At 39.7% G+C, this 11,812-nt stretch overlaps 1 protein-coding gene across 1 annotated transcript; it reads right to left on the reverse strand.

The window, feature by feature from the left end:
* Positions 1-1,479: 1,479 nt before the first annotated feature.
* LOC107778505 (uncharacterized) lies at positions 1,480-11,145 on the reverse strand. Its single transcript, XM_075253944.1, has 4 exons — positions 10,753-11,145; positions 3,552-3,710; positions 2,382-2,463; positions 1,480-1,841 (listed from the first exon to the last, which is right to left on the reverse strand). Exons 1-4 carry the CDS (start codon positions 11,086-11,088, stop codon positions 1,693-1,695), a joined length of 726 nt encoding a protein of 241 aa, XP_075110045.1. The 5' UTR covers positions 11,089-11,145; the 3' UTR covers positions 1,480-1,692.
* Positions 11,146-11,812: the final 667 nt, after the last annotated feature.

The following is an 11,812-nucleotide window of genomic DNA, read 5'->3' on the forward strand; positions in this document are numbered from 1 at the left end:
GCCTTTACATACCTGGAGTAGAAAAATACGTATGATATTTTAGAAAAAATTGCATCGTACTCCTTTAGAATTGCAAAATTATACGTTGTTACTGTGCCACGAAATCTTGTTGGTTGAAGGAATCAATTGTAGCGTTTAGAAAATGAAGAAATCTTTCTTCATGTCTGGTTGTAGAAAGTTTGGTTGAAAGACGTTATGTAAAATGGCTAACTTTGGTTGAAAGAAGAATTATCATTCTGATGGTTTTTGGTTTAGCCTTTACTGGATATGGAAAATAATAAAGTGAAGGTGTATCATTTTGCCACCTGACTTCTTTACAATGTGGCTAGTTGCCACGTTTTGAGGGAATGGCAAATATTAAACTTTATCCACTTATTAGTTAATTGGGTAATGTTCTGTTACTCGGTAATTAATCAATTACCCGCATAATTAAGAATTGTCTCAAATTACTTAAAATTCTACTTATTCTTAATACACTTTATATATCTCACTATCATGGTCACATGGTACCTTGTATGGTACTAGTTCATAAATATCGGGTATTAATGCTCGACCCGTATTTTACCCCACATGCCAAACATGGATGAAAATTCATTTTATTTGACTTGCTTCCCCTTTCACCTTCACGAATTTATTCATCACTTGTAAAATAGCATAATCCTTATAATCTCCAAATAATCTTTTACTTGGACTGATGTCAATTACCTTATGACCAATTCAACGTACAATACTACAGGGTGCAACATCATCGTAATTTAATACTGTGAAGCGTAACATCATCGTAATGTAATACTGCAGAGGGTAACATTATTGTAAGATATTATTTCATAGCATAACATCGACGTAAAACTGCGGGACGTAACATGGTCATTCAAAAATAGCCACAGTTTTAAAAGTAATCGAAATTTAGCCACTTTTCAGGTAAAGATAAATCTAAACGAAAACACTATTCAAAATACGAAAAAATACTCCAGCATAATATACTGAAGTTCCAGTATATTATACTGGAACTCCAGTCTAATATACTGGAGTTCCAATATAATATACTGGAGTTTGGAGCACCGGTGCTCCAGTCTCTAGTATATTATACTGGAGCCAGCAAAGTATACCGATCCCGCATAATATGCTGGAAGTTCATATTATGCTGGATCGGTCTCTGTTGCAGCAAATTAGTGGTTATTTTTCAATGACTTGGCAAACGCTGGCTATTTTTGAATGACCAGTCTGAAAACTGACTAAACCGTGCTATTTTAACGAAAAAAAGTGACTTTTGTGTTACAAACCTTACCTTGAATAACCACCGATGAAACTAAAACTTAGAGATAACAAGGTACAATCCATGGAAAAACATATAAATGAATACTAGGTAAAGATGGATATGGCAGAACTGAAGGTAAAATGCTGACAAAATTTGACAAGTTGTATGGATAATGGGTTCTCGAGCACCTTAAATAGTCCTCAATAGAAAGAAACAAGTAGTAACTGAACGTGAAACCAGAATACAGCTATATAATTATTTCTAATATTTTTGTTCTTTGAGGTATGTTTAGGTAACTGAAGAATGTCTAGAAACAATATTTCATGAAAGGATGTGTAGCTAGCTTGAAATATGTTCTAAAAAGCTTCTCTCACGAACCAATGTCAACCTACAACGTTATTGGTGAAGAGGATTTCTGATTGAACAAGCGTTTGTTACGCCTGCTCCCAGCCACCGAGCCTCGTCCCTGGGTCATAGTTTGTAAATAGTCGAAACTCATTGCCTAGTTTGCTCGAGTGATGTGGCCTAAAAACGCATGGACGTAAACCCAAGAGCTCTGTAGCCCTATCCATTTGCACTTCACCTGCATGTCCAAGAAAAAGAAAAAAAGAAAGAGAGGTTAAGAACATTCAAGGCATACACTGGTTATCTTCAAGACAGGATATCCTTCTTCACTTTCTCCCTTTTTTTCTCTCTTTGCTTTACTTCAGTAGCATTCTCACTCGCTTTTCTTCTAAAAAAATTTCTTCCTCTTTTTGGTTTGGAGACAGATGAAAGTCGATAAACCTTGTCTCTAAACCATTTGATGGTTTCGACTTTTTAATCAAACGTTATATTTGCTACTAACCTCCATAAAAGGTAGGGGTAAGATCAGCGTACACTCTACCATCCCCAGACCCAACTTGTGGAATTGCATTGGGTTTGTTGTTGTTGTTGTTGTAATATTTGCTACTATTAAAATTAGTAAGCAGCTTCATGACAACCATGAAGAATGAAAACAGGCAGAAATAACTACATTCAATGTTTAATGATCCTTAAGAAAAAAATAACTAGATTCAATGACCTATAACAAGACGAACGATGGGAGGCCAGGTCCCAAAACACCTTAAAATTCAGTATGTACCTGTGAGTAAAAGCAAGTAAGGTGGTCCTGGTCTCATGAGAAAAGAAATTGTTTGAGCGACTTTCTCTAAGCATTCCCGACTCTGAAAATTTTAAAAAAAGGGTATTGAATAAACCATCGCGTAAATGTCAAACTTGCACAGAGGTAATGACAATGATGTGAATAATTCACTTTCATAGAATTCCCCACTCTGAAAAATAAAAGAACAGAGGTGAATGAATCATCGTACAAATGTTAAACTTGCACAAGACAAGTAACGTCAATAATGGAATTAATTCATCTTCAGAATCACAACAGTGCATAAAAGCTGTAAGTTTTCTAACAGAGATAAAAGAGGTTAATTGAACGAGAAGTATCTATTCTTTTCTAGGTTACAAAACAGCCTTCTAATATAGCTGAAGATGCTCTAGAGGTCAGTTTCAGGCAAGCCTATCTTCAGGTTTTTTAAAGCAGGATCCTTGCATTTTTAGAGAGGTAAACCATGCTTATCTTGAGGCTTAGAGGTAACCCATGCTGACCTTGGAAATGCAGATTAATAGAAGGTAAAGACAATGGAAATAAAATAAAAAGGCAGAAGAAAGAGGTAAAGATAAAAATAGTGTTTGTGAGGCATGAGCAATTATTTTTGATAAATAATATTTATGAGCATTTTCCAACTAGATATTAATGCCTGTTGCCCGAAGAATAACAAATCAGAAAAACGAACAATCAAGGCAGCATAGAATTCTCTCAGTAATGGAGACCAGTAGAAACTGAAAAGAAGCATGAGGTTAATAGGTGAATTTTCTGATAGAAGAGAAAGTAACATTTGACATTAAGATGACCAAATTTAGAGAAGAAAAGAAAAGGGCAAGAATAAGATTCACTAAAAACTTGCATGCCAGACTATGGAACAGTCAAAATTTGGGATACTTTCATGCAAACTATGCAATTTTTTCATATACCATACCATCCAAAGGTGAGAAACCCATAACTAAGCAATGGATGATCTTCGACTATAGGCAAAATTCTGAATATAAGAAAGACAATTTATTTATAGATATCTCTTAACTATACAAGGGAATTTCAGAAATCAAATTAGTCACAAGTAAAAATGAAATATAGTACAAAAAAAGATACTCTTTAATAATCATAGAACCACTTCAGTATACAGCACATATCAGCTCTCACCAGGTAAGGAGGATCTGCAACAATTATTGGATATGAGCGCTTCAATGATGAAGGAAGATCTTCTGGTTGGTTGTAGTCGTAGAATGTGAACTCGCTTCCATGCTGTTCAAACCGTTTGTCATACTCTAAGAGTTGTGCTGGTACATTAGGGTCAATTTTCTGAAACCGAGTAATAAAACAAAGCATTAGAAGTTGGAAAATATATCAGTTCACCATGAAGAACTAAAGATCAGATAACAGGCAAATGTAAGAAGAACGTCAGTAATTGCTTCCCAAGCACTTCTACTAGTGCAATGACATGCTTGAAACAATATGACACAGATTATAAATTTCTTATATAATCCACAATTGTGCATGCAAATAATTTACATACACATATGAAGATGACATAGATATACACATAGAAAACCAAGGAAATATAGATGAATGTACACAGATTTTTTTTTTTTTGATAAGGCAGAAGATTTAGATGCAAGTTTTTGAAAAGAATTCCTTTTCTCATGTGGTTATTGCTTTTGCATGCTAACTCCTTTTTTTTAATAACCATGGTATTTCCACGGGATACCTACTACCTCCCAGCAGCAACAAATACCAGGTAACTCTGTCCACCAAGGCTTGGACAAATGGCAAGAAATCACCTACGCCCTCCGTTTCATATTAAATGAGGTACTATCCTTTTTAGTCTGTTCCAAAACAAATGACACATTTCTAAATTTGAAAATAATTCAACTTTAAACTTTTTCATTTTACCCATTTATTCTTAATGAGAAGCTTTTATAGCCACACAATTGTCATGGCCCCACAAACTTTTTACCCCTTAAGCTTTTAAAACCACAAGATTCAAAAGTCTTCTTCTTTTTTCTTAAACTCCGTGCCGAGTCAAACTACCTCATTAATATGAAACGGAGGAAGTACTATTTTTTACCTCCTTTGGGATTTGAACCTGAGACCTCATGGTTCTCAACCCACTTAATTGACCACTAGGCCAAATCCTTGGGTTCTTCGCATGCCAACTCCTCATGGTTGAGTGTTATCAAAGGCATAAAGCGCAAAAAAGCTCTAAGTCCGTTGGGGCTTTAAGCGCAAAGTGCAAATAAAGCGTGGGCTTTAATAGAAGTGGGCTTTAATAGAAAAAAGACGCAAATTGAAGAAAAAGTAAAAATATGTATATGTAGTCCAAAACCAATAATTATAAGCATGAATAACAAATATATGGGCAAAAAAATTGAAAAAGAATTACGATAAAGTGAAATATCAATTGTTTAGTGTCACCTTTTTCGGGATTACATTCATTGGCAAGGAAAAATATGCCTTAGAGCCTTGATGCGACATTGAAGTGCCCGTAAAGCGAGGCGACGCGCTCAACATATTTTGAGCCTCGCTTCAGGGCTTAGGACAATTGACAACACTGGGTTGTGAAATGACTTAAAACCTTGTTTGGTTTTTAAAACCAAACAAATTGCTTTTGGAACTGGGCTCAACTCAATAAGCATATGCACAAATCCAAATCAAGAGGATAGAAGATACAACACATAGTGCATCTATATATATAACATGACTCCTCTTCTGGACGAGAAATTAGCAAACAAAGCACCCCCATCTATAATAACTAGCTCTGATGCTACAAAATGTTAATAAATTGCAGTCAGCCTAGGTAAAGGAATCTGCAACACGTTCGGCACCAGCTCATCCCAGGAGGGCGATATCAGAAATCTATCAAGTCTAGACCTTGAGTTGGAATCCTCCGCCCTGGTCCAAGTAAACCTTTCCCCTGACAGAGGAAGATCAATGAGAAAGTGATCATTGATGAAGCCAGAAAACTCCTCCATGGCCCTCAAAATCATACTACACCCTAATCTCTCCTCCGAGAATCTAATAGTGTTGAAGTCTCCCTCTAGCACCCAAGGAATATCCCATTCCCCCATCATATTGGCCAGTTCCTCCCAGAAAAACACTCTGGACCCTTCTCCTACCGGTCCGTACACTCCCCAAAATCCCCACTCCACCCCCACTCACTCTATCTTTGACAAGAGCTGCTAAGGAAAAAACTCCCTTCTTAATGTCATTTACCTCCAAGCTTCTATCATCCCATATTAGAAGAATATCCCCAGCACTTCCCGCTGCCGGAACCCAGTCATATTTTACCCAACTACCTCCCCAGACACTCCTCACAATCACATCCGACAAAACTTCCATTTTGTCTCCTGAAAGCAAACTAGATTAACACCCAACTCTCTAACTCCCACTTTGATGATGGCCCTTTTGTTTGGGTCATTCATCCCCCTCACATTCCATGAAAGAATCTTAACTTCTATAAGAAACAATATCCCCCCCTTCTCCCCACCCCCTCTAATCGAGCTCCCTTCCTCCCTGTCACACACCCGGCCCCTTCTCTGGTACACCACTACATCCCCTAAATTATTTTGCTTAACACCTTGACCCAACTCCCTCCCTGCACCCTCATAACAAGATTGTTGCTCAATCTCCTTCAACAGTTCTAACACCCTATCTTCCTTCCCTTCAAAAGAAACACCTAGAAACTTTCCAAAGTTTAATAGTTTATCCTCCATCCAGAAAGACATATCCCCTCCTCCAATCCGTGACGAAATTGGACAGGTGTCTTCTATATGTACCCTTTCCTTGCCCCTACCGAAGGAATACAAGACCATAGCATTGCTAGCAGTAGGAACTTTAGGTGCCGAAAGGATCTCACCCTTTCCTTGAGGGGTATCAATCTCTGAAATTTGCACCTCGCTGCTATAGGAATGGCCAAAAACACCAGTAGGGTAGCAGGAAGGGGGAGAGCATGGAACCCTTGGTGGCATCTTAACTGGAAATACTGGTCCAACACTAACATCAGATAGGGCATGCTCAACAATCTTCCCAGAAGAAGAAGAAGAAGAAGCTTGAAGTGTAGCCTCAACACAACTAAGCCTAGGAGCAGATGAGGGGGCGATGGAGCTGGGTCCATCAGAGGCGGGAGGGCGTGGAATAACAACACCATCTATAGCCGGTGTCGCCCCTGAAGCAGCGGCCATCGAAGAGGGGCGCAAGTCACTAGAGCTCGGAGCAGAAATGTCACTGTGTGTAGCACCATTGGCCGAAGGAGGAAGAACGACTGCTCCCATATGCTTAAGAGCCTTATCAGATGAAGCTTGAAATAATCTGGGCCCCTAAGGATCAATTCTAAATAGAATTGGGAAAAGTTGTTGGGCTCATGTGAGGAGGCCCAAGCCTATATTTGCTGAAACCTTGCATGGCCCTAGGATAGTTAGAAGATGACCGGCCTATTCTGCCTTTCCAGCCCGCATCACTAACCCATTCATGTCTTTTCCTCCTGTTGAAATTTTGTCTTCTTCTCCCAAAATCCGTGCTCCCTTCTGATTCGAGAACATGTGGTTGAAGGTGCCGGGATTTGGTGACAAGGTGAAAGAATGGTGGACAAGCTACGGGGTATTAGGGACACCTTCATTCCGTCTTTCGAAGAAACTTAAATTGCTCAAGGGAGATATTATTAGGTGGAATAAGAAGGTTTTTGGGAGGTTAGAGGTTAAAATGAGGGAGCTTATGCATGAATTGGGGGATCTAAAGAGAGGGAAAGGGGCGGGGAGTTAGATGAATTTGAGAAAGAGAGATTGGGGGAGGTTAAGAGGGAAATAGTCAAGTTAGCAATAGCTCAGGAGACTAGTTGGCGGCAAAAATCGAGGGCGCTATGGTTAAAAGAGGGGGATTCGAATACCAAATTTTTTCACGAGGTGGCGGTTGCAAATCGAAAGAGAAACTTCATAAAGTCCTTAGTTGTGGATGGGGTGAGGATTGAGGGGGAGGTAAAAGGGGCGATAGTGGGGTTTTATGAGAACTTATACAAAGAGAAAATTAGTTGGAGGCCGACTTTGGGGGGAATAGAGTTCAATCACATAGGGGAGGGAGATAGTGAGTGGCTAGAATGGCTTTCGAGCACGAGGTTGTGTCGAGTTGTGCTGGTGATAAGGCCCCCGGCCCTGATGGTTTCTCCTTGGCCTTCTTCCAGCTCTGTTGGGACACCATTAAGGGGGAGTTGATGGAAGCCATTGAATACTTCCATGTGAATGGTCTTTTCGAGAGAAGTATCAATGCTTCTTTTATTACTATTGTGCCTAAGAAAGAAGGTGTATCTTGTATCAGTGACTACAGGCCTATTAGTCTCGTGGGGAGCATTTACAAGATTATTTCTAAAGTGCTTTCCAACAGACTCAAAAAGGATCTTGACGTGTCTGTTTGTCCTCCCAGAATGCGTTTGTGGAAGGTAGGCAGATCCTGGATGCCGCTTTGGTGGCAAATGAACTTGTAGACTCCAGAAGGAAAAATAGAGATCCCGGCTTACTATGCAACTTGGACCTTGAGAAGGCTTTTGACCATGTCAATTGGGAGTTCCTTGATTTCATTATGATGTGGATGGGGTTTGGGGCAAGATGGAGGGGATGGATCAAGTTCTGCATTTCCGCAGTCAGATTCTCTGTCCTGGTTAATGGTAGCCCGTGTGGTTTCTTTGGCAGCTCCAGGGGTCTCAGGCAAGGAGACCCCCTATCCCCATGCTATTCATTCTAGTGATGGATGCTTTGAGTAAAATGATGGATCGTGCAGCGGGCGGAGGCTTCTTGAGAGGATTCTCATCTCCGATCGGGATGCCCAGTGCCTGAAGAGTCTCTCATTTGCTTTTTGCGAATGACACCCTGGTTTTCTGTGATCCCGATATGGATCAGTTGACCTACCTGAAGCAGGTCCTGCAGTGGTTTCAGATAGTATCAAGTCTCAAAATCAACCTCGGCAAGTGTGAGATTTTCCCGGTGGGTGAGGTTGCTAACATTGATGCTTTGTCTTATGTTCTCAGATGTAAGGTGGGCTCCCTTCCCACTACTTTCTCTCATTGGACGCTTCGCATAAGGATACTACGGTTTGGAATCCAATGATCGAAAGGGTTGAAAAAAGATTAGCAGGTTGACAGAAATGGTACTTGTCAAAAGGTGGAAAGAAAGTGCTCATTAAAAGCACTTTATCGAGTATGCCCACCTATTACTTGTCCTTGTTGCAAGCTCCTGTGAGCATCACAGAAAAACTAGAGCGGCTTCAAAGGAATTTTCTTTGGGATGGAACTAGAAAGTATCATCTAGTGAAGTGGCAGACAGTCACTTCCCCAAAGAAGTGGAGTGGACTTGGAGTAAAAGATCTTAGGGTATTCAACAGAGCTTAGTTGGGGAAATGCCGGTGGAGATTCGGGGTAGAAGAGCATGCTCTATGGAGGGAGGTCATAGTAGAAAAGTACGATTCCACAGGAGGGGGTTGGAGGACCAAGGCAATCACAACACCTTTCGGGTGTGGCATGTTGAGGAGCATCATGAAGAATTGGGAATCCTTCAGTGGCAAGATCTCTCACAGGGTGGGAGATGGAAGGAGAATCAGCTTCTGGAATCGTAGGTCGGGTGGAGAGGATACTCTGAGGGTCTCCTTCCCCCACGTCTTCAGAGTTTCAAATCAGAAGGAATTGATGGTCCAACAGATTCGTAAGGAGCATGAAAGGGATAGTATGGGACCTCTCACTTAGAAGGAACATGCAAGATTGGGAGATTGCGGAGCTCCAAGATTTATTGACACTGCTATATGGGCAAGACAGGCCCCGGCCATCTTGTGATTCTTGGAAATGGGGTTTGCGTGGCGATGGTCTGTTCACCGTAAAGTCCTTTTACCAGAGTATGTTGGTGAGAGAGAAGGCCTCTTTTCCATGCTCCTCGATCTGGATTCCTAAGGCGCCCACGAAGGTGTGCTTTTTTGCATAGCTAGCGGCGAGGGGAGTGATTTTAACTTCTGATAATCTGCGAAAGAGAGGAATTACACTTGTTAGTTGGTGTTATATGTGTAAAAGCTCAGAGGAAGAAGTTAATCATCTTTTGTTGCATTGCCCTGTGTCCTCGGCTTTGTGGAGGGCGATCCTGAACCTTTTTGGTGTTCAATGGGTGATGTCAAGCATTGTAAAGGAAATGTTATATAGTTAGGCCAGTTTTCGTAGAAGAAGAAAGCAAAAGGCGTGGAAGTTCGCCCCGTTAGCTTTCATGTGGATAGTTTGGGGGGAGAGAAATATGAGAGCTTTTAAGGGGATTAAGTCTCCTTTTTCACATCTTAGGAATAATCTTTTATCTTTGATCGCGTTTTGGTGCACTCATATAACCCCTATTTGTATAGAAGATTGGGCGTCTTTTGCAGAAAATCATGTTCCGATATAAATTCTCTAATTTTTGGTATACTTTCAGGAGTTCTCTCCCTTTTGATTAATACAATTTACCTTATCAAAAAAAATGTTAATAAACTGCCCCTGTTCTTCAAGATATCTCTAATGCTATATATATTAGTAATGAACAATCACTTTTTCTCAAGTTTATTCCCGCTAACATATTTTTCTTGCAATGAAAATCCAGCTCATATGTCTTAAATCTTATTAAATTCCCATCTTTGTCCTTCATTCAATCAAACAAGCATATATTAGTGGTTCTATTTCAACAACTAATTTTTTGATCATCTTTACAAGGACAAAATGATTTCATTTTAATAGCTTTTTTGAGAGAACAAAAAAGTACTAGTAACTTGTTTTACTGTCTAAACATAAATGACAAATAGTTATAAATTATATAAGTTTGACAACTAAAATACACTCAATCATCAACTAATTGTAAGCCCTGCTAAATAAACGAACAACGTTCCCCAATCAGAATTTCAAGTACTATTCTTTTTCTTTTTATAACAGAATAATCGTTGTTTCCAGCAATTAGCCTGCCCTCTACCTTCTCTATCTAAACGCCAGATAGCAGGATTCAAGCTTGTGACTTGCGCCTACCACACATTGCGCTGTACTGCCTTCAGCGGCGGAGCCACAGCCCGCCACAGCCAAGGAAGCAGGTTTAATCAAATCAACTTCGTTAGAAACTTGTTAAAATTCATGGCCCAGACGCTGACTACCTTTGTTATTGAATAAAGCCCCAGGGCCATGAATTATTCTTCTCATTTTTAGGAAATTTTCCATAAGCTAATTTTCTTATCAAAGATGAAATTAACAATATTCTTAGATTATTTACTGTGCTTTATCGGTTTTACTTACTGTGAAAAAAACTATAAGCAAGATATTTTGCGCTGTAAGAGTAGAATTGAAATAATAAAGCTTGAAATACCTTACCTTGAGGTAAGCGTAAAGCGTGGGGCAAGCAATGCAAGCAACCGCCGGCGAATCAATCGACCGGCAAAGAGCGAGGACTTCAGCGGCGACAGTTTCAGCTGTTTCGCGGTCGTACCAGAACTGGCTGAGCCGCCAATCCTCCGTCACAAGCGCCACGTCATCCTCCGCCTGTTGCTCCACCGCCGCAGCTGACGAAGCTTCCGCTAGTGCTCCGTTCTGTTCCGCGAGGAACTCTTTAAGTGCTTCTAGTGCGTGAGAGCTTAGCGCCGGCGTATCGTCGTCGCCGTCGGCCTCTAAAACGACGTCGTGGTGTACGGTGTCTTTTGCAGTTTCCATTTTTGCTAAACCCTCGCGACCTCGGAGCTTTTTTACAATTTTGAAATTGAAAGAAAGGAAAAATTATATATAACCCCTCAAAGTATGGCTCATATACACTTTAAACCTCCTTGAATTTTGATTGAGACTCATCTCTTCAAGTGAAGTACTTTGCTCCTGACGTTTATCATTTTTTGTGTCAAATTGACTTCTATAACAGTTGATAATAGTTTTTTTTTTTTCTGTGTCAAATTGACTTCTATAACAGTTGATAATAGTTTTTTCCTTTTGTCTCATAAGTCAAACAAATTTCAGTAATAAATACTCAAACGCTATCAAAAATATGTACAATGTTATAAAACAATGAAAAAGAATAGTGCAAAGAAAGAGAGAGAATTCTTATTGGTTTTGGGATTAATTACAATGGAATAGAACTCTTCTATTTATAGGAGAAAAATGACTTAGCCACCAAGTAACAAACTCTAAAATATAGACATTCATCTTAAATAAAATTCTATTTATAACACTCCCCCTTGAATGTCTATTCAATGGATAATGTGCCTCGTTAAAACCTTAACTAAAGTAAAATCCAGTGGGAAAAAATTCTAGCGAAGGAAAAAGAGTACACATATCTAACAATACGTCTTTTAGTTGCCTCATTAAAAACCTTGCAAGAAAAACCCAGTGGGACAAAACCTTGTAAGGGAAAAAAAGTACAACGTGTATTAACTCCCCTGATGAGAGC

Source organism: Nicotiana tabacum, chromosome 5 (assembly GCF_000715075.1).
Source record: "Nicotiana tabacum cultivar K326 chromosome 5, ASM71507v2, whole genome shotgun sequence".
Classification (NCBI taxonomy): domain Eukaryota; kingdom Viridiplantae; phylum Streptophyta; class Magnoliopsida; order Solanales; family Solanaceae; genus Nicotiana; species Nicotiana tabacum.